The sequence below is a fragment of the Apostichopus japonicus genome, chromosome 17 (assembly GCF_037975245.1).
Source record: "Apostichopus japonicus isolate 1M-3 chromosome 17, ASM3797524v1, whole genome shotgun sequence".
NCBI lineage: Eukaryota > Metazoa > Echinodermata > Holothuroidea > Aspidochirotida > Stichopodidae > Apostichopus > Apostichopus japonicus.
In genome coordinates, this window is record NC_092577.1 from 33,197,620 (window position 1) to 33,221,903 (window position 24,284).

The 24,284-nt window shown below is 37.2% G+C and overlaps 1 protein-coding gene and 1 non-coding gene across 3 annotated transcripts; one reads left to right on the plus strand and one right to left on the minus strand.

The window, feature by feature from the left end:
• Positions 1-781: 781 nt before the first annotated feature.
• LOC139984696 (NPC intracellular cholesterol transporter 1-like) lies at positions 782-23,371 on the plus strand. Of its 2 annotated transcripts, none has more exons than XM_071998705.1 (20): positions 782-1,238; positions 3,428-3,994; positions 4,422-4,654; positions 5,331-5,431; positions 6,632-6,801; positions 7,694-7,825; positions 9,328-9,510; positions 9,929-10,049; positions 11,339-11,469; positions 13,188-13,340; positions 13,970-14,059; positions 15,159-15,349; positions 16,602-16,666; positions 17,133-17,247; positions 17,984-18,036; positions 18,434-18,587; positions 19,292-19,523; positions 20,420-20,542; positions 21,216-21,378; positions 22,025-23,371. In XM_071998705.1, the coding sequence occupies exons 1-20, from the start codon at positions 1,191-1,193 to the stop codon at positions 22,177-22,179; spliced, it is 3,180 nt and encodes a 1,059-aa protein (XP_071854806.1). In that variant the 5' UTR covers positions 782-1,190; the 3' UTR covers positions 22,180-23,371. The 2 variants fall into 2 exon arrangements, with proteins under 2 accessions (XP_071854806.1, XP_071854807.1); XM_071998706.1 differs by having other exon boundaries at positions 17,181-17,247.
• Trnae-uuc (transfer RNA glutamic acid (anticodon UUC)) lies at positions 6,956-7,027 on the minus strand. Its single transcript has one exon. It is a non-coding gene; the product is annotated as a tRNA-Glu (tRNA).
• Positions 23,372-24,284: the final 913 nt, after the last annotated feature.

Here is a 24,284-nt window from a genome sequence, read left to right on the forward strand (position 1 = left end):
AATATTGTTTAAAGATCTCAGCAGTTTCATGCTATATTTATGCCTATAGCGTTCCTATATAAGGTACATTGGTTTATCAATACAAGGTAACACAAAGTAAACACATGTATGAACGTCATCCTGAAATAATTAATATTAATTATAAAAATTTGCACTTCTTTACGCAAAGGTAGAAACAAAAATCTCATAGAGGTCTTTGAACGAAACAAATTTTATATGGGTAATTTCGTAGACAATTTTTAGTCAATAGAAAAGGTACTACTGTTATATGAATTAAAATGTACTCGCTGAAATTTCGTCTCTGAATAAAAGATATGTTAATATTACAAACAAAACCTTTCAAATTTAAGTGAAATTTCTTTTGTATATTAATCAGCTTTATCAGTTGGATAATGCTTAACGATACTTCCAAAGCTTTATAATGTGCAAGTTGGCTAAATGCACTCTGCTATGCATTGACGCAAAGATATTACATCTCAGATCCCTCCGAAGAAACGCTGAAAATCCTCATTGGCGCCCATTTCACGACAAAGAGGATAACGGGGCCTGTGGCACCTCAATCTTGGGTTGTGCCATGGTGGCGCACCTGCCACCTCCTCTATCATAAATAAAGACATTGACTCATTGAACACTTGTTTTTATAGTTTGCAGGAAACAATAGACATGTCACTATACAACGTATATATATATATATATATATATATATATATATATATATATATGTGTGTGTGTGTGTGTGTGTGTGTGTGGGTGTGTGTGTATGTATATAATACTTTAAGTGCTTTGGTAGATGAGCCACTACAGGTTCTCAACAACCCATCGATTTGCGTCAAGTGTAGTAATGATGAGGGCTCAGGGTCTTAAAGATGCCAACTTTTATGCAACATGTGATCGTAGTCTGGGCCGAGTCACTTGGTTAAACGATATACCAATCAAGCGCAGAAACATAAAAGGACAATTTCCTCAAGAAAAAACTTGTTCGTACTGTCGAAGCTTAAGGGCTTGTCAAAAGGGATTATTTCACGAATGTACGGGTATTAGATTTATGATGAATTATATGATGTATCTACACACGGTCATACACATTATAAGCATTACAGTGAGGGACAGACGTCGACGAGGTGATTTGACCATTTGAGAATAATTCTCAGTCTGTCTTTTCTGTGTTACTGATAATTAATTGTAATAAAATGGCAGTATCTCGCTCTATTATTTCTGTTTTACTTGTGCTCTTCCAGGTAAGTTTGCTAATCTTGTAAGTTCATAAAAAACTAGAATATTAGGATGATCTATCATGATGGGCGGATTGTGTTGAAATATGTTTCATTTTCAAATGTACTCACAAATTTAGCAAAAAAAAAAAAAGATGTAAATTTGTTGCAACTATGGGTATTCCATTTGATTTACAGTTCTAGTTTTTAGTGGTATAACAAATAGAAGACACAACTCTGGCACATGATTAGCTACTTTGAACTTAAAGGATTGGTTCAGGTGTTTGACATGTCTATTTGGTATGAAAGAGCACAAAAAGACAAAAAGAACAGTGAAGAAACTACCATAATAGCATGCTCTGTTAAGGAAATATGACACTTTGGAGATATCAAAATTTCTTTGAAACGACCAAGGGCGTAGGAACCGGGGGGCTGGGGGGCGCCAGCCCCCCCAGTGAAAAATATGGGGGGCGGAAGTATCGTTCCGCCCCCCCCCCCCCCGCTTCGCAAGTCAGAAAACCCCTTTTTCATTTCCAAATGAGAAAAAAAATCTCATTTGAAGCACCAAATTGCATCTAAGGCCAGGTGAAAATGCAAAATTATTTACAAAATGGAGTGTGCGTTGAAGTGTGCTATATTGCACCAAATTGCATCTGAGGCCACCTGGAAATGCAAAAAAATTCCCCCTCCCCTTAGACCCCTCCCCCAGGCCGGCCATCAGTCTTCAGCCCCCCCCCCCCACTCAAAAGTACCTTCCTACGCCACTGGAAACGACTGATGTAGAAAGACTTACTGTGAGGGTGTGATGTCACATCCTCACTTCCTTAACATCTGTGAATATATTTCTTTAAAAATTATTTACATTTTTTAACACATTTGAAAATAATATAATCAAATATTCTTCAGATGTTTAATCTCAAATACTTCCTTTGACAAATATGAGATCTCCTGACATATCTTTTGGTTGAAAGTCATGAAATCTCACAAAATATTTAGAGAAAAAACAAAGACTTTTCAGGAATGTGAGGATATGACATCACAGCTAGTCAGATTTCAGCAGTTTCTACACATCTGATAAAACTTTACACTTGAATTCTCTTTAACCGAAAAAGATATTTGAACAGGTTTTTTTCACCATTGTGTTTCTTTTATTGTCCTCTTTCATATAACATAAACATGTATGAACTGAACCAATCCTTTAAAGCAATATAACCAAACAACTCTGACAATCATGATATATTTTGCATGTCAACAGGTCCAACAGACACAAATCTGGCACATGAATAGCAGCAATATAACCACCTGTGACCATGTACAAGTGGAAGTGTTATAACAGTGTTATAACATATTATATATGTTATTAGTACCCATGTATATAACATGATCCGCTTATCGAGAGAGAATTGCACAAGTTTGTTTATCTAATTTCAAGACAACCATGATATATTTTTCAAATGTCAACACGCTTGAAAGTCGCAACATTAGCTACAGCTGGGTGATTTGGTTTGAATATAATTACTGATTATCATTAATATTACCTGCAAAGAATGACCCGTAGTAATTATCATCCTTTATGGCCGAGAAGGCATCAGACTTGTGGATTAACCTTCTAACCAATCGAAGAATGTGGCCTTTATTTTAAGAAGACACATATTTGTTATAGTCAGTCAATAGTCATTCAATGATGCACGTGCGCCAAAGGAGCCCCCCATGACCCCCCCTACCCCCTCCCCTACACTTCCATCGTTAGTCGGGATTTTTGAAGATTCAAAAGTATTTCATTAGCATACCTTTGTATGGGCGGGGTGGGCGGGGGGGGGGAGATCTCAGAACCCCTAGATGGGAGTAGCATTCTACGACCCCACAAGCACATCTATTATTCATAACATTTTTTGATCCGCAATACAGCCTGTCTATGCAGGTTCATTCCCCACCCATGTTAGTCGGGAAAATCAGTTTCCCCCTCCCCAAGCTCCTCCAACCTTTGAAGTCCTGTGGTTGAAATTACTGAATTTTCACAGCAGTTCCGATTCTTTTTTCCAATGTTTCTCTTAATACTCATAGTAATTGAGTAAAGAATGATCCATCTTCATTTTAAAAAGTAAAAGCCGTATCTACATTCTGCTAACTGTGCGACGTATTAGGAGGGGGGGTGGGTGGGTGGGAATTGACTAACTTGTTTATACTTAATTATGTATTGTCTCATCTCTCTCCAGGTTGTTGAGGCAAACGCGGAAACATGTGAATGCACTAACTGTGCATGTTCGAGTATCTTACAGCTAACTGTTTTGGGTATAAATCTATGGATGCTTATAGGATTCATAATCCTTATCATATTCATCATAGCATTTACCCTGTTTTACTTTCTGCTGGAAAGAAACAAACGGGAACTTGTCGTTAGCAGAAGAAACGTACTTCTGAATGTGGGAAAACCATCAAAATTTGAAGACATCCGTATCCAATTTCGTGAAATGAAATTCCGTCTTTTTAAGAAAATTGCACTCTTTTCTTCAAACTACCCATTTTTCGTGATAACACTTGGCGTGATCATTGTTGCATTCCTTTCTCATTGGCTGAAAGAGATGACGATTCTCACGGATCCTGTTGATTTATGGACCCCAACAAATAGCGAGGCTTTGAAGCAAAAGCAATATTTTGAGTCAAACTTTGGACCTGTTCCAAGAGAGACAAAGGTCATTATAAGCTACCATAGAGAACCGTCATCGCATCCGGAAAATGGGGATTTATCGAGCTACGTGTTATCCAAGAACGTCCTCAAAAAGGTAAGAATCTACTAATAGATAAGATGGGTATGCTAGGTTCACATTGCAATACACGCTAAGGGTGTCACTACACAGCCATTTGGCATCAAGTTCATTTTCTCGATTGAAAAAAAAATAAAATGCTATATAACGGGATTCCAATCATTAAAGTATCGCCAAAACAAAGAGCTCAACCAACTTGAGGTATACACCCCTCATTTGATGTGAATCATAAATAACCATGCTTGTGTCAGGGAGTGCTAGTCATAACCCATCTTAATTCTTTACAAGGCAGAGAGCGAGAGAAAGAGATTTCAGAAGAAACTCGACCATTTTAGTAAGTTGTAGCCAAAAGAAAGTACTTCATCTTTTCAAACTGCGTATAATATGCTAGTCACCAGATGTGAAAGTCTAACTTTTTTTGCTTGTTGCTATTGACTGTTTTAAGGTTTTGACGTTACAAAACAAGATAAGTGGCATTAAGATCTGGGATGATGCTAACAGCGATTACGTCACGTTGGGTGATGTGTGTGATACACCTTTGGGACCGGAAAATAAAGATTGTGATGTCAGAAGTGTACTCAATTATTGGCAAAATCAACAAGAACGACTGGACAAGGAAACTACAGACGAAACTGGCAAGAGGGTCGACTACAGGGACCATTTACAAGCTTGCCTCAGGTTAGAGCAGAGGTTGTATTTGTCGCATCATTCCACAAGACAATATCAAGCTGTTAGCATTCTTTTGATTGAATTAGCTAAAATTCATTCTCTTCTTATCTCAACATCATGAATTGTAAAATTTACGAACCTTAGTAAAAAATTACCATAATAAGTATAAGCCTACTTCTCAGTTAGAGTAACATTAAGTTCACGACAAATTTACCACTTTTTCGTAAAATTGATGCAGTCGTTTGTAAGCATTTCCAGAACTACGCATGTTTGAATATTAATTAAAAACGTCGCACCATGAATTTCAGCAACACGTTAATGGCAGATACCAATTGCTAAATTGAATAGCGCCTGATCCGAGGGGAACGTCCAACGTATGTTTCCATCGTGGTCTCGGATTACCATGATCTCCTGAGTGTTCAAGCTTACTTTTGCGCTCTTAGAGTTCCGGGTCTGATCCCCTCCCACTAACCCATTTGGGGTAAAGATCGTTTGGTCAGATCCTGAGCAAAAGGACTTTCGCACTGGGACGTTGATCCTCAAGTAAAGGATCCGATCCGGATGTGATCCTCTGCTCGTTCTCCAGGGTGAACAATAGCTTGATCTTTATTAATCCCCGATCAAACCAAAGAGGCTCATATAGCTGTCTTGTATATAACGTGTTTGATTATTTTTATTTCGACAGCAACCCATCATTGTGGAACGACAACACGTCTCTTCAGTTGCCTTGCGTCGGTCCACTCGGCCAGGTTGTGAAACCAGAAAGCGTGATAGGTGGTTATAAAGGTAATATAGAACAAAGAGCGTCAACGCTGCTGCACGGATATTAGGCTTTTTAATTAAACATGAATTTGTTTTAATTTATTGACAATTTCATTTGTACACAACAGTAATTAATATACATAATGTTAATTGTGCTTTTCTATTCATTTCCAATATGTAAATGATATAGATATATTTTGTGTTAATTTGTAGTAATTAAATGATGAAATGAACCGTTTACAGCTTGGAAAATAAATACAAAAGCACATTTGATATATTTTACATATCATTGGAACCACATACACGCAACTAGAACGTTACCACAGAAAAGTGGCCCCAACGGAAATTACGGGAAAAGTGCAAAACACTTCAAGCTTGTTGTTGTTATTACCTTAAGGCTTTAAGTCTTTATCCACTCGACATATTGCACTGGTGTAACTGTTGTAAGAAAAGTCAAATTAATTTCCACCGAGATTTGAACTCGGAGTCTCGAGTGCTAATCGCTACAACTTGGGACAATTTTTGGTGAAAATACACGCCACATCGTCCCTCTGTTGAATTAATTAATTACACAAAGAAATTGTTTCACAAATAGAATAGGTCTCACCGAGATCTGGACTCGCATTTAGTCTCGAGTGCTAATCGTGACACCATGGGACCACGCACTCAACATAACCTCTCTGTTTTTGGCTGTAATCTACATGTATGTTTTGTGGGTTTCAGTGGCACTGTATATAGTGTTCATATAGGGTATACCAATGTATTTTTTATTAATAATATGCATAATAACATGATACTCAGTGACTAGGGCCAAAGTCATCTATGCAACGTGTGTATCATTCTTTGCACCAAGACCTCAATTTTGTTTGATCTCTCAAGACAAGTTATAATGTGGCAAGTTGCATTGCCTCAAGAAGTACGGTATTGTATGATACTACATGTGATGCAGTATTTCTCGGGTTAGGGTTAACCATATGGGTTAACCCTAACCATAGGGTTTTCCCGGTCCACAAGATACACCATTCATTGGGCTGTATCATGCATGATGACATTGCTCGACATATTAAACTGTGTGCAAAACGGTTCTCTTGAGAAATACTGTCACCTGAGGATTGGCTGATTCTTTGATCAAAATGGATGCATATTCATGTATACATATTCATCGTTGTTTTAGTCGCAGGAAAAGGTATATCAATCTGATCTCGATTTGATTTCGATTTTAAGGCTCGCATATTGAAGAAGCAACAGCTATATTCATCACGATACCTCTAAATGAATATATATCGGATAACGATCCCAGGCTGAGAAAAGCAATGATGTGGGAAAAGGCGTTTCTGAAATTTATGACAAATTATTCCATAGGTGATGAGTTAAACATTTCTTACTCTGCAAAGGTAAGCTCTTCCACATTTATCTCAATGTTGTAAACAGGCACTTCAATCTCACTTATTCGTCAGTTGAAGTAGAATAAAGAATGGGCACATAAATTTCCTTCATGAGAGAAAAGGAGGGACTGAAGCCCCTCCCCCATCCCCCAGAAACCGCCTCTGGTCCCACCGAGATTTGAACTAGGATCGCGAGATTGAAAGTCTCGAGTGATAACCATTTCACCATGGGACCATAAATGGTGGACGCTGCCTTTTACTATTTATGGAAAATAAATAGGAATAGGAAAACAAAATTAGGTCCCCACAGATATTTGAACTCAAATCTCGAGTTCTCAACGTTACACCATGATGTTATGATGTAACTAAACCATCGTCTTTCATTTCAATTATATTTAAAACAATATTAAAATAAACCCAGGAGATTAGTTTCCACCGAAATTTGAAAACAGATCGTAAAAAGTCTCGATTGCTAACCATTACACCATGGGTCCTTCGACGTTATCACAAGATCGTTCGTTAGTGATAAATGCCTAAAAAAGGTAAAAGCATTTAAGAAAAGCAGAATTCACCGGACTTTTGAACTCGGATCTTGACCTCCATTATCTTCTTTCATCTGCATCTGCAGAATTCCAGTGCTAACCATTACATAGGTCATTTGAAAGTGTTAATAGTTTCGTTAATAGGAAATCATTGTGAACTATATATTATATATTATATGAGCTTAACTCATAAATTGCTGACTCGAATTAATTGAAAGCTGTAAATAACTTGGAACGCAGTAACGTTTGGAAATAGTTATAAAGGCTTTTAAGATATATTTATGAGGGACGGACGTACTATAGGATGTCAAATATTTTGAAATAGTTGGCTTCTTTTTGTTATTTCTGTATTGCTACAGCGTTCATTACAAGATGAAGTTTCTCTTGTAAACAAGAAATCAACAACTCTGACTATTCTAGTGGCTTACACTGCTACGTTGTTGTACATGGTATTGGCTCTTGGCGAGGACCATTCGTCGAAACTAATCACAGTGAGTTTGGCTTCCACTCAACTTGTTTTTCTTTTTGGTATGTAATGACGTCTGACAAGTGCCCCCGCCCCAAGCCCCCCCCCCCCCCCGCTGGCTACGCCGTTGAGTGCAACATATAAGTATGTAAAACCTGGTCACCGCATTAGTAAACTACTCCGTATCGTTTATGTTGTTATGATTAACCTAAATTTAACTACTTTAATGATATGAGCGTTGTCAAACAATATTTTAATTTAGCTCTTTCTGTTTGACATAACATTGAAGGATAGTTATTAACTTAATCCAAATTGCTAGCTGAATTTTTTAAAGTTCGATTTAAATTCATGAATACTTTTTAATAAACATGAAACAGTTATCTTCTTATTTCAAATAGTTAGTTCGTCAATGCTCTTTAAAAAGAAGTATTTCCATTATCCTGCTGTTCTACGTATTTTCATAATCCTGCTGTTCTACGTACTTTCATTATCCTACCGTTCTACGCATTTTAGATCCTGCTATTGTACGTATTTTAATTATCCATGCTGTTCTACGTATTTTCATTATCTTGCCGTTCTACGTATTTTCATTATCCTGCTGATATACGTATTTTCATTATCCTACTGTTCTACGTATTTTAATTATCCATGCTGTTCTACGTATTTTCATTTCCCTGCTGTTCTACGTATTTTTATTATCCTGCTGATATACGTATTTTCATTATCCTACCGTTCTACGTATTTTCATTATCCTGCTGTTCTACGTATTTTCAGTATCCTGCTGATCTACGTATTTTTATTATCCTGCCGTTTTACGTATTTTCATTATCCTACCGTTCTACGTATTTTCATTATCCTACTGTTCTACGTATTTTCATTATCCTACTGTTCTACTTTTTTTCATTTCCCTGCTGTTCTACGTATTTTCATTATCCTACCGTTTTACGTATTTTCATTATCCTACCGTTCTACGTATTTTCATTATCCTACTGTTCTACGTATTTTCAGTATCCTGCTGTTCTACGTATTTTCATTATCCTACTGTTCTACGTATTTTCATTATCCTACCGTTCTACGTATTTTCATTATCCTACTGTTCTACGTATTTTCATTATCCTACCGTTCTACGTATTTTCATTATCCTACTGTTCTACGTATTTTCATTATCCTACCGTTCTACGTATTTTCATTATCCTACCGTTCTACGTATTTTCATTATCCTACCGTTCTACGTATTTTCATTATCCTGCTGTTCTTCGTATTTTTACTATCCTGCTGTTCTACGTATTTTCATTATCCTGCTGTTCTTCGTATTTTTACTATCCTGCTGTTCTACGTATTTTCAGTATCCTGCTGATCTACGTATTTTTATTATCCTGCCGTTTTACGTATTTTCATGTTCCTGCTGTTCTACGTATTTTCATTATCCTACCGTTCTACGTATTTTCATTATCCCGCTGTTTTACGTATTTTCATTATTCTGCTGTTCAACGTATTTTCATTATCCCTTTGTTCTACGTATATAAGTTACCCACCAGTATCGTGATTTCATTGACCGGGATTCTTCTAATATTGGCTTCCGTGATAAGTGCATTTGGACTTGCCGTGTCCTGTGATTACGTCATCTCACCAATAGCGATTCAGATTGTTCCATTCCTTGCGTTATCTGTTGGCGGTAGCAACATTTTTATCATCATGCAAAGATATCAGGTGACTATTTTGTAGTGAAATAAATGGAAAGGGATAATTTACTTATGACATGAAAAACAGGAAGTTCAATACATAATAAACTTGCATTCTGCGGAATGATTTATATTATACAATTTCCTGTTTTCATTTGAGGCTTATATTTTTCCCACACCTGAACTTGAAGTAAAACAAGCTTATGTGATGTTAAACATGCACATTGGATAACTTCGCACCCCACTCCACCCACCCCACTCCACCCACTCCACCCATTCCATCCCATTGATTCCCACCCTTCCCCACTACAACCCTCCTAACAAGCACACAGGTGCTTGGCCTTGATTGCTCTATGATTGCGCTCGAACCTGTTCAATGGAAGAAAAAGCAGATGAGTCAGAATTTAATTCATTTTTTATTATTTCTCTCGCTCTCTTCTCTCTAGAAATTCTTTCCAATCAGGACCTCGGATTTTGACCATAAGGATCATTTGTCAAATGCACTAGGACTTACAGCGCCAGCTTTAACTGCGGCTACCTTTAGCGAAGCTTTGGCATTTTATTTGGGTAAGATATCTTTCGTAAGTGTGTGTGTGTGTGTGTTGGTTGGTTGGTTGGTTGGTTCGTATGTTTGTTTAGACGTTTGTCGATAAATATCGTATGTATGTGCTGCATGATTCCTGGTAGATACGGTACTATTGACTTTGAACGAGTTTCATTTCATAGGATTGTGATGTTAATGTCTTTGAAGAGATCAACAACTCAGGTCGCAACGAGATTTGAACTTAGATCCAGAGAATAAGTTTATCAAGTGCTTACCAGTATGACGCCAGTTGTTCCTTATATTCGTCATATGTATATCTTATTTGTTGCCTCAATATGAACATTTTGTAAAATAAGGTATGTACGAAACTTCCAAATATCTTCTTTTGTCATGTTTTATGTATTATTTATTGTATTTACCGATAATATAAAAATTATGACCGAACATTCCATTCCACCACTCAACAAAGTGAAGGAGAGATAACAGACAAGACAACAGGGCATAAGGACACACAAAAAAACAATGTTCAAAGTTCAATAATAATAAACATCAATGGTACTTTTAATATGCTGTAATGAAAATCTCGTGAGCGTCGATTTCATTGGATGGTCTCTTCTTGTATTTACAATACTAACATCCAACCTAACATTCATTATGCGCTAACTGTGTGGGGCTTTACAAGTCAAATGACTTCAAAAATGGTTTCAGAATAGGGCTGCAAGGATTGTTACTGGCAATAATGATTTTATTTATTTTAGAGGTATTCATCTAGTAAAGGAACTTCAATGGATGAATGTGAAACAAAATAGTGATTATTTTATGACTATTTTAATGTTTAAAATCCATTCATGGTATGGCTCCAGATTATATTTCTAATGATGTTACTATGTCGGTTGATATTCAGGATAGACTCACACGTTCTTTTAATGCAAATGATGTTCACGTGCATACCCTAAGCTAGGTTAGGATGTTTTGTAATCGCATTCGCATTTATGAATCCAACAGTTTGGAACAGTCTTCCTGAATATATCAAGGCATACAATACTCTTGATACTTTTAAATGTCATCTTAAGGGTTTACATGAGATCTTAATGTTTATATTTTTTCCTTTATTCATTCTTTGATGTTATTTAATTTTTTTTGTGTTATTGCTGTTTTTATTTTATATCTGTTCCTCTCTTTTTTCTTACGTGTTTCTTGTTTCACAGGGCCACTGTTTATAACAGCTACGCTGAATGTGGTACCCTGTATAAATATATTAAAATATATAAATAAATAATTAATTGAACTTTATATTCTCAAATATATACAGCTTCTATCATCACCGAAACACCTGCCATTAAGACGTTTGCAATATGTGCGGCGATCAGTGTGATGCTGAATTTCCTTTTCCAAATCACTGTTCTGATATCAGTTATTGAACTGTCGTATCGCTACCATGATGTAAGTAAAACAAGATGAAAGAAATAACATTCACAATAACATTCACATAAAAACGACGGTCATAATGAACCTACATGGCAGAATTCCAAGGAGAAAACAACTTCATCATAGGATACTAAACTGATACTTCACCAATGACGTCGAACACAAGGTCGGGCCCAGGAGAAGAATTTGTCACATCGGCGTCCTTCTTGAAGTATTCACCTTTCCTTTAGTCAACTTTATTATGAAACCAAGAAAACAACATTTTCTTTCCATATTTCCAGGGCCCTTAATTGACCTTGGGCACTGGGGCTATAACCATCTTAACCTGCTCTTTTCGTCTTTAGTCCTGTAAATAAACCCAACTTAACATAACATGCCTCTTATTTTGTTCGAAAATTACTGATAAAAACCGAAAGACGATGTTTACGTTTCTTAACATTCGCTGTGATAATGCACTCTTTAAAAGTGTTATTTCACTTTTTGAAAGCATACGATGGCAAGCCACGAAAGTCTCCATGCACTCATTTGAGTCGGCTCCGTGTGTAGCGTCCGTGTGATCTGCGGGTTGGTCATTGAGCATTTGCTCGACGTCCAATGAATGTGTCAATGCACTCCTTTGAATTGGCTCCGTGTGTAGCGTCCGTGTGATCTGCGGGTTGGTCATTAAGCATTTGCTCGACGTCCAATGAATGTGTCAATGCACTCCTCTGAGTTGGCTCCGTGTGTAGTATCGGTGTGGTCTGCGGGTTGGTCATTCAGCATTTGCTCGACGTCCATTTGTCTGACATCATAACTTTTATGTGGGTATGCGTTCCTCATATAACGATAGGTTGTCTTTAACTTAATCAATAACGGACATGTAGAGACGTGATCCGGTGAGATAAACCAAATGAACTTAGTCGACGATTAGATTCGATTATTCATTCTTTCAAAAAGGGTTCTAAAAGCCGAATAAGTGTACCACTGATATTTTAATACAAATCCATGGTTCTGGAAAAAATGATAGAAATTTAACATCATATGATACTCAGTTACTCAGAGTCATCGGCTCCCACATGCTTCTTAAAAGTGCATATACCATTATATACCACCGTTATTTGCGGAAGTGCGGTCTATACATTGTCGATTGTATGGCAGATATGTATCATACAATGAGGCAAACTGTAAACGAGGAATGCAAGGCACAAAACTAACTTTGATATATTATAGCCGTTAAAAAGCAATGGCTATCAATCTAGGTGAAATTTCCATAACACATTTAGTTTATTGAAAAGTGACACTTTAAACAGCTGATGTTTAGCAGTAAAAGTGACTGAACTATGTAGTCTAATACACAGACTTTTAAGTCAGTTCCTCCGATGCATAACTCGATAGAAAGGCACATGACTATAATGGCCTCAAACGACATGTTTACAAGACTATAGTGCATTTTTTTCAAGGGAAAATTGTGTTGAAGTGCCATCCATTGTTGTCCTGTTGTTAAAATGAAGTTCAAAGAACATGTCTTGGTAGAGTTATTAAAATTAATAACAATGGATTAACATTAACATTTAGGCCTACACTGAGGAGATGACGTCATCATCAGTTAAGCCGTCAAGGAGTAGCTTATATAAAAGTGAATGATCTTGAAAACCAGAATAGAAACACTACTAACATATATTTTGTTTATTTTCTCTTGGACTATAACACCTAAAAAGTCATCTGTTAAATTTATTTGTGTTTATCTCTTCAAGCAACTCTGCAAGTTGCTTCACTGTCTTGCGAAAAAACTTGATGATGCGATGACTGACGAAGAGCCAGCAGAAAAGGAATCTGGGAAATTGTATCAAGTAATGTTCAAATACTATGTACCAATCATTACTAGTCCAGCAACAAGATATCTAGTGGTAAGAATTTTTTCGATTGAATTGAACCTGATCTATACTATTAGATGTGGAATTTATAATTGCTATTCTTACGAAGTGAATAGATCACAACTATTGTTGTAAATGTAATTCCGAATCCTAAGCAATCTGATATGTGACCAAGTGCAGATCCAGGGTAGGCGTTGTAAGGGGTGTACACCCCACAAAAAATTAAAAGTAGTTATTATTAAAATCTTGCGGGAATACCTAATTAATGACATGATTTATAGCCTAAATATACCCGCAAAATATACCATTTCGAGGGTACAATTTAATTTGTTTTGAAGCCAACCAATGCATATAACTGGGGTACAGACCTTAAGGTCACATCCTCTCCCTTTTCATCCTGGATTCCTCTTGTGATCCCCATTGCTTTCTTTGGAGGACAAAAGGTGAGATTTTCATCTCTCCTTCTGGATCAGTTTTGTGGCGTTATTAAACTCTGATTTCCTACGAAAACCAAATAATATTCTGCACGATGAGCTACATAGGTATAGACAAAGGCAACTCAAAACTCACAAACACAAATCCATTGCAGTAATAAGACTGTGTGATGATGTCATTTAAGACTGGAACTGTATTTTCTACCTTTTCTTAAATTTGTCACGCAGGTTTTGGGATGTGCTATTTTCACGTATATCAGCCTGACTTTAATAACCCAGTTAGAAGTGGGTCTTGACGGCCGAAACACTGTACCAGAGGTAAAGTAATCATTCATTATTTTTTTTTTTCATTTTAGTTATAGGATTCGAGCCCTACCTCGTTTGAATTAGGTTGTGGCTAATACTGTGACAATACTGTGCATTAAAGATTGATAGCACAAAATCTTTTTAGTGAAAAGAGCCAATAATAAAAACATATGAATACTGCAGTGTAGCCTATAAGAATTTAACCTGTAAACTGAAGATTTGTTACAGCATCGCATGTTAAACGGTACATTTCACATAATCGAGGTACCAGTTGATCTGTTTTCTGCGTTTGTGCATCACGTAGTGAAGACGATTAAAGGATTTTGTGGGAATCACTTGTATCGTATGTATGATACATGGAAATGTAGCCACAATGAGACTTAAAGGCATTGAAGACTCACCCCAAACCGCGTGCCGTGCTCTGAAAAGGATACCTTTCCGTTGCTTGCAAGTGAAGTTTTCTTCTTGTCGCTTCAAAATGCAGACATTAATGAAACGTGATACCTTGTTATCTTTTATCTAGACATGAGATGTCCATCGCTGCTATATACACTGTGTTGTGGGTATTGACCGTAGCTGTATGTATTGACTGTACACTAGTGTCTAATCACCGACGGTAGCAAGCTGTATGTGTATTTTCTGGGATCGATGGTGGTGTCTAACACTTCTGTTACACCTCATTCGAAACTAGGTCAGATCACCGGCATGAGACGTTTCTTTGTGCGCGAGTCTTCACACCCTTTAAAGAGCATTCGACAAGGATACATTTAAAATAACATAACAATTTTTGGTATGACAATAAGAAACGACACTATCAAGTAAACTGTAAAAAATGTTACCATTGACCAACCAAGGTGTCGTTTCCTTTTCTTTTTTGGGTCAATAAGTCCGTAGATCAAACCCCTTTTGTCTACTAAGGAGCAACTTGAAATAGTGACATTATCTTCCTTAAACATTGTGGGAAAACATAAGCCTTCTACGTGGATTACACGTTACATACCATTCTATACTGCTATGCCCTGGTATATTCTGATCAAAGGAGTACTTTACTAACAGACTGTTGACTTAAAATTAATACATAAAACCTTTATATTTTTTAATCACATAAAAGACTTCCTACTTGCATCAATATTTGGATGACGTCGATGAGTACTCTAAACTAGGTACTCCAGTCTACTTCGTCGTAAAGTCGGGATACAACTATTCCACAGTAGAAGGACAAGATAAAATCTGTAGTGAGCACGAGTGCCAACTCAATTCACTGACGGCGCAAATTAAGAATGCTACATTCAATTCAGACAGGTAAACATTGTTTTCTTTTTTTTATAAGATCAGTGGCGGACTGGCCACACGGGTATTTGGGCAATGCCCGGTGGACCGGTGGGCTGGGTAGCCTAGTAAATATTACAGCCCATTTTCACAGTATATAGAGAATACAGACGGGCTGTGTAGGAATATATTTTTAACTGTGGGAAGCAGCTCATGAAATCACCATGTTAGTTAGTCTGTTAGTTCGTAACAAAAGAACGCGCTAATGGCAACTCGTCCGTGCTAATGGATTTTGTTTAGGTTGTTTTCAAGCATTGTGTCACAAAATGCTTGAAAAACTAAATAAAATCCAGTCTAAAACTTATATTTTTGGCTATTTTTTTTACGGTTTTAACTTTACTCAGTTTAATCAAGTGTTACTTCTGGAAAATTATTTTTGGGTCTTTTTAAAGGATTATTGTAACCTACAAAATTAAGAAATATAGCACCATTTTGCATCTAGGCATTCCTTAACTTCAATAAATCTAAATGAGGAGACTCCTCCCCCAGGACGGCGATCACTATGTAAGTATAATATATCAATGAATAATGGCCCGGTCTAGGTGGAAAATGCCCAGGCCGGATTTAAGACCCAGTCCGCCCCTGTATAAGATGGTCAACTAATGACCTGAGAAAGACGGGGTATAGGGGTGTAGGACTACAGCCCGTGACCCGGGGTCAATTAGGCAAAAATGGGATAAAGAGTAGTATATACACTCATTTTCAACAAAAAAATCTTCATGGACGCATGGCTATACCATGAATTTGAAAGACTTAAAAAAGGGGGGTTCGGTGACATGCTATTGTCCTAGGGACCCCCGATTTCAAATATCCGTTTGATTCAAAAGAGAAATTATATATAATTGTCCAGATTGTTTAACAAGGATCAAATAGACAATGGACTTGGAATTAAAGTAATACCGAACAGAGGAATGTTATAAAGACGGAAGAGAAATAATGCAGAGCGAATCGAAGTTTCCACCATTTTCCATTGTGTTTATGTCATTAGTTACTATGTGATTAAATATAAATATAACAATTTATTTCCGGGTAGCGAACCATTTGTTTCATAAAACAACAATTATTAATTTTCACATTTTCGAGCAATAATCGGTATGTTTAGTCAAACTACTGATACTTTTTGACGACATATAAGAACTTGCTGCTTTCGCTTTGTAAGTAATACATGCCATATTCTGATTCAAAACTGACTGAGACTATTACTATGTTTTAAATGTCTTTTCAGCACCAAAATCGCTCAAAGTGCTACGTCATGGTTAGATGACTACCTCACTTGGACTGATGCGAAAGGTGATCCGATGTTCTGTCGTATTTATGACACCAGTAGTAACTCATTTTGTTCGGTAGCGGGTAAATGTAACCTGGTCTCGAAAGATTAAGCTTAGCCTGATTGTTAAACGCTGGCGTAGATCTGTATAATTTCTATCCTTATCCTTAATTCTTTACAAAGTATCGTTGTTTTTTATTTTATTTTTAAAGTTTTAACAAATTAAAGTATATTAGCATGACCAAGCTTACCTCTCCTACATTCTCCTCATACCTGTCTCTTTATTTCTCACATGTATACCTACCCCACATTTATTCAAATAAAATAATACATCTACAAAAAAAAATAGACTAAGGTATCTTCATTTAAAGTATAACATAAGTATCAAAAGATAAATTTAAGCAACTTCCCCTACCCATATAAACAAAAATAATACAAAGTATGCTATAAATTGATTTTTTTGTGTGTGTGTGCACCTCTCTCCATAAGGAACGAATAAAACCTGTGTCAGCAGCAAGAACAAATTGTTTCCCACAGGCCAAGACATGTCCAACTTCCTAAAGCAGTTTTTAGCTGAACCACCGACAGCTGAATGTCCTACAGGGTATGTTTGTACGTGACTATTTAGATTGAATCTAGATCACAAAAGCGTAGAGTGAAATGTCGCTCTCTGATGAGACCGAAATCAATATCAATTCATGATGTCCATATGCGTATGAGGCGGGGGGGGGGGCTGGGGTGGGGGGGGGGGGGCTGCAGCCCCCAATCAAAAATGTTTGTGAAAATTCGGGCAATATGCTGAGAATTTTTTGGGCACCTATACTGAAAGAAAAATAATTTCCAATGATTTTCTTCAATGGTTAAACTTATTATTATTATTATCATGATTAATGTAACGACTTCCCCAATAATTATAACCAATATGGCAGGGTAATAACACGGCAAATGATTGTATGTAATTGGCATGCGATGTCATAACCGATGCATGCCTATATGATATGCAAATTAACATGTTGAACGCGGAGCGCGCGAACAATTTTGGTTATATTATTCGGGCAAGTCGTTACAGCCCCCCCCCCCCCCCACAAATCAAATTGGGCTCATACGCCTATGATGATGTCAACTAATGTGAGGCTGCCTATTTATTATTCATCTGAGAGTTCAATTTTCAAGTTGATGTAAACTCTTTGAATGGACTATTAAGTGAAGAAGAGTTGCTAAAGTGTTCTAACAAGCTCACATAAATTTCAAACATCTATCAAGAAAACATGTAGAAACAAAAGAAAGGAATGAAACTGTCGTTTAAATACTTACAAATACTGAACTCTTCTTCATTACAGCGGTAAATTACTGGCCGATTCAGTACAAATTAATCGAGCAGGTTCCATTGGAGGTTAGTAAATATCAATAATGAACATTTTATTTTAGCTGAGATAGAACTTTCCATTTTATCAAACATGAAGAATATGGAGTTCATCAGAACACATGCATCAATCTGAATTTTCTTTGAACATTTTGTGTACTAATTTGAAACTTTAAAGTTACAAACCAAATTTGCGGACATTACGAAACGTTTATATGGACAGCTTATTAGTTTCATCATATTGTAAGACATAGATTGAACTTCAAGATGAAAAGATAACTGTTAAGCTTTTTTAGAATGTAAACTTGTACAAATTGTAGATTGGTCAATAAGGGAAAAACATGATTAAAACACTTTTAGATTTTTTTCAGAACATGTAACATGGTAGCAAGCTAACATATATCTAACATCATTTTCCCCTATAAAGCGACCTACTTTGCCACGTACCAAACAACCTTGGTAACTTCCAAAGACTATCTCATGGCGTATGACAAAGCTAATCAGCTAGCAGGAAATATTGAAGAAGTCTTGAATGAAAATATCCAATCGGCCTTAAAAACATACGAGGTTTTCGCATACAGGTAAACTAAAAAAAAAACAGATGATATTGTCAACATTTAGGTTAAATCTTGAACTTGACCAAGAAAATATCATTCTTCCTTTTTCTTTTCTTAACAAAGAGAAATATAAGCATGTGAACCATCTACAACTTACAGAAAGGTCTTGTAGAGAATGGTTATCGTCCAGTCATTAGTATCGCTATCCTTCACTCCCCATTCTTCACCCCACCACCGTCTAATGCAGGGTTTCCCTAACCTTATCCCCCCACGAACCCCCTATGGATGCCAGAGTTGTCCACGAACCCCCAACTTTTCGAGACACGATCTGAGTCATTATTATACTATAATACACATAACAGTGCTTCGTAAAAGTTTAAGTTCATAGTCTAATATTGTAGAGTTTGTCGATAGGTACGACTTTTGTACATTACTAATTATATGATATATCAGATTTTTGTTCAACAAAAAGTACTCTAGTTTTGACTTTCAGAAACGTCTCATGAACCCCGTGGGATGGACCCTGGGAACCCCTGATCTAATGTTTGTGCATATCATCGCTACTCCGTGTTACCTGTATATATTCCCTATATCTATAACTTCATATCACAAGGTTAACTTTCTTAGGTGATGCGTCTTGAAAAAAAGTAAAAAATTGTAAGTCAAAAAATGTGTACCTTAACAGAAGCAAACATATTCCTCTCTTTCGGTTTCTTTTTTCCCCTCAGTAACTTCCATGTGTTCTATGCACAGTTCCAAAACGTGGTCATCGTTACTATGAAGAGCCTAGCCGTGACTCTTATCGTGATGTTCCTTGTAAAGGGTATTCTGCTTGGACTGAGTTTGTTGGTGGCTCCTCTTATCACAGCGGCTTTGGCTCTCTTCACTATCAATCTGCTTGGTTTACTGTCTCTTCTCGGCATCGCCTTTTCAGACGTAGTCCTAGTGAATGTGATTATTGTAAGTAACCATATCACGTCACGTCTCTTGATAGACTTTTTCAATAAAGAGTATAATCTCTATTCCCAAACAGTCTCGAGAAAAAAAATTATAAACCAATTAAGGTTTGATCAAGGTTTTCTTTTCCTTTTGTTGCCAAATTATGATTATCACTGATACATTCTATCATCTTAAATTGTTGCTCATTTTTCGTGACATGCAGCCCGCTTTAACTTCCAGAAAAGGATAATATACCAAATTGGCAATTGATATCATTGTCGTTGCCATTGATTCAGAAAGATTCATGGACAGGCAAATCAAAGAAAACCGAAGAATATTTCTGGGTACTTATACCATCAAGTTTCCGTGTCGCAAATATGTAGTGTACAGTGTCTATGGCTGGTAACAGTACACTATGAAAGCCAATTCGGACACTGAAGAAAAGGAAATGAATATATAAGAACATTTCTGGTGAAAAACTTTGTACGCACGCGCATAGTCACAAGTATGACGAACTATACTGGACTTTCCATTCGAGTGAGCTAGTCACCTTGTAAGTGCGTTAACAACTTTACGTTACATCAACTTGGCCCGAAATAATGACGACTAGAGGCATGCACATATTACAACAAAGTACAAAGCTATAGTTAAAGTAATCCGACAAGGCATCCACTATTCCGTTTATCATTTTAATCCACCACAAACATGTTAATCCACCAGACACTCGTTTGCGAACCAAAATAGGAATTCAGTAAAATCTCATCAGGAAGTTCCCCTGTGTCATCATGATGAATATAGAAAGTTTCAAACTCTTCTACATCTTGTCACTTCCGGTGATGATGATGCACATGAAGAAGAGTGAGATTCATATTTATGCAAATGAGCTCTTGATTTGTATTTTCTTTTCCATCAAAAAGAGTGTTGGTGTCGCTGGTGAAATATTTACTCACATAGCAGACTCTTATTCATCCTATGCGGGTAACGAAGAAACGACAAAATCAAAGCAAATTAGAGATACAGTCTCCAACACGGGCAGTTCGGTAAGTATGGACCGGAGATTTGAAGGGGTTTATTGGCAGAAATGATCGTTCCTTACATAAGGGAACTTGGGTTCAACTCCAGGGGGTAGGTGCCGGGGGGGGGTGGGGGCACGTTCCCCCACATTTTTCCAAAATAGCAAATGTGCCGTACTTGCATATAAAATATGACCTTTTGATGAAGAACTGTCTTTTGTTTGGATATCTTAAGCCTTTGTTATTGTTAACATTTTATTTTAATTATTCACGTGCACCATAATAGTATTGATAGCATACTAACCCATCATATATATTTAAGTGGTATGACTGGTGTGTATCGGTTTATAGCATAACGAGTAGTGGTTGTGGAATGAGAAAGTGCCCTTCTGATGTTGCGCCCCGCCCCCACTTTTTGGAAGCTTCCTACCCCCCCCCCCTCCCTGTTCAACTCCACGGAAAACGGGACGGCAAAAGAACATGTTTCTCACCTTCGTCAGTCGTCCAGTCGGGTATTTTGTTTTATCATTCAAGGAAGCCAGCTACCGCGTTGAACAAAACGACTGCATTTTCTTTAATCTCGTACTATATACTAGTTTAAGTGTGCACCTTTTTAGTGGATTTTAATTTTCGACTCATCATTCAAACATTGGCTGTTTTTGTCTGTCAAAATTTATTTGTTTGCATTTCATATTTACAGCTTCTGGCAGGCAGTCTCATCCCTAAGTTACTGACATTTTGCAGTCTAGCTTTACTGAAGAGTCAGTTAGTGCAGACGTACTTTTTCCAGATCTACCTTGGTCTACTCGGACTCGCTGTGGTCTACAGTCTTCTGTTTGTGCCTGTACTGTTGAGTTTCGTCGGTATGTATGTAAAATTAGCACAGTCACTCTGTCTCCTCCTTAGTAGTTCGTTTACTCTCTTGCTTACGACGAATTGACATATGTGTCTATTCATGCTTTCAATTAAGGAGTGCTAGCTCAGTGGTTAACGCCGGTGCCTTCCAATCATAATGTCCCCAGTTTGAGTCACTCCAAGATTAATGTATGTCGTCCAGTTACAGAGTTGTTGACAATTGACAATTCATAATCACGGACGTTAAATATGAATGTAAGAGACTGACTTCGGTCAGCTTGCGGCTTTGATAAGCCAATGAGGCTTCTTCGCGAGTTCCTGCTTGCAGCAGGATCTAAAATACAAACATACAATACATACATTATTAACATGTCGAAAATCGTCTCTTGCAACCTTTATCTCTCTTAAATTAATTCTAACACCTCCCTTCTCCCATCCAGCTCTCGCTAAATCTCTGTCCCTCTGTCTCTTTCTTCATCTGTTTCAACAACTTCTACCCAACCCCATCCTCTCATATTCCCAGAACTGATAATTAGTAAGGTAAAGGTCCTCGTGCACGGAACATCCGCCGTAGCATAAATTTAATTTGTAAATAACATCAAACACACACACACATTGTGATCGATGGTCTCTTTACTTTTGTATCATCACTAGGCCCTCTTCTCCAACCAACGCCAACTGAGATTCGTCTGCTGGCCCTCACAAACTACTCTGGTACAACTGGTGCATCTGATACGTCTGAGATAACTCCTCTACAGCCTTCTGCTGGACAATCGGCCCCATCTGCGCCATCAGCATCCAATCAATAGACGTGGAAACCAATCTGAACTGATTGCTTACATTTGGGAATTATTTCCAGCGTTTTCTGCAGAGGGCGCTATCATATCGGTCCTAACTGAGCAGTAGCTCTGGGTCTAAATGCGCATTACCTATATATAGGCCTACCTATATATAGATTATGGCCTATCCAAAGATTTTGTACAGTTTGTACCCGGCATATCTCAGTCTATGTGCTAATTGTAAAAAAATAAAATGTTTTAAAAGATCTCGTCTTAATAATTTCGAAATCAAAATGTTTATACCACTAGTGATAAACTAGGAATCGCAGGTATAAGCCTAGTATATTTTAAATTTTACTAGATAGATTGTTTTGTAAATAGTTGATTCCGCCGAAAGGCGCTTCAGCGAGCCAGGGGCGCAAGCCCCTGATCGGTAAAAATAAGATAGGAAATTAGAGTTATTTTTAAATTTGTGGTCCGGGTCGAAGAGACATGTGGCTGGACGGTGATAGGAAGGTAGCATGTTAGGGTTGGAGGAGGCAATGAGTGGTGGTGATGGTTAGTTGAAACCCAGTTAAGCGGAAGTGATAGAAGCTTCCAGATTCGTTGACGACCAGACGTGTGTGTAGTTGCCAGCCGAACATTTCCGTGTTAAAATGTTCTTCTGATGAAAACGATGTTAGCTCGCCATATAGCTGTTAGGAAATGTACAGGTAATTTTCCCGGAAGTTTTCCATTATAGATTTCTCAAAGGAATTCTCAGTTGGTGAATTCCGAGACTGTAGCTTGTCAAGCTTTCGCGGAATTAGACAGCGCCCTCTGTTAGTTTAGGTCGTGGCTGAAGGTCCCCAATCATGTAGATTTGATATTGACTCTAAGGAATACCATTCCGAATCATGCAGATTGCTTTTTTGTTGTTGTTGTTGTTGTTTTTGTTTTGGGTTTGTTTTGGATTTGTTTTTTCTTTTATTATGGTGTCAATGGTTTTTATTTTACATTTAATAAAGGAATACTAGAACTCAGGATTTACAAATACTAGATTAATAGATTTATATTAGTGACTTAAGTTACTGATATTTTTTCGTAGTGTAGTAAATAAATGAAATTTCAGCAGAATTTCAAAATCAATTTAGACTTGATGAGTTTAGTTTATTCATGTGCTTAATGTGTATTTTGACGTCTGCACAAGAAGAGATAATAAAGTCGTAGATTATTAACTTTACACTCAAAGTTTTGTTATCACTCTTGTCAAGATGGATTGGGGTTATGTATTTTGGATATATCAATGCCAGGTCAGTTAAAACCAAATCCCTGGAGCTGCGTGATTTCTTATATACCATGACTTCTTCTCCATCACATTCCGGCATACTGCCACCAATCCAAACCAACCCATAACGAGGATTTAACTTCACAGATCTATAGTGATTCATGTTATTCTTGAAACATTATTGAAATGCAAATATTACAGTGCGTTGCAAATTTTCCAAGGATTAATGTTGTTGAATGTCACTCACATGGGTATTCTTTTTCTCATAAGAAGTTCAAGAACATATTGTGGTGGATTTGTTAGACTTTACAAGAAGATGAATTAGCTTTTAAATAATTACACCTCCCCACCACCCCCCCCCCACCCACCCCGAGGTGCATAGTGCTCAATTTATCTTTAAAGGAACCTTCCAATGATAGCAAATATCGTTAAGCATGAAAGCAGAACGGTTGTATGACACTCGAAATATGATGAAAGTCATCCATTACTTTAGAAGCATATTCGGCACTAAATGTCACTGTTGGTCAGGGGTCTTAGTACTTCAATTTGATAAGCTTGTTACTATAGGCTTGTGAATCAGACTGACACTGCGAGTGTGAGTTGTTCATGACAGGGGTGTAAGAGCCGGGACTTACGGAACCTCTTTAAAAATTTGCTGAAAATAAATAGAAAAAGATACAATGTAAAGCATATGTAGAGTACATCCTTTTGTGTTTATACATGCAGATTTGGTCTTGAAGATTACTATTAGAGGAAAAGAAATATATGAAAATGATGCAGCTTCTGGCAGCTTCTAAACTCCCTATATGGCCAGTAAGGTTCTGCCCTTGTGCCGTCCCTTGCATACATGTAGCCTATTAGGGCTCCG

Bases quoted from the DNA above. Each gene is read 5' to 3' on its own strand.
- LOC139984696 (XM_071998705.1), top strand. From the start codon at position 1,191: ATGGCAGTATCTCGCTCTATTATTTCTGTTTTACTTGTGCTCTTCCAG. The intron at 4,655-5,330 runs GTTAGAGCAGAG...TTATTTCGACAG, and splicing joins CATTTACAAGCTTGCCTCAG to CAACCCATCATTGTGGAACG. The intron at 20,543-21,215 runs GTAAGTATGGAC...TCATATTTACAG, and splicing joins TCTCCAACACGGGCAGTTCG to CTTCTGGCAGGCAGTCTCAT.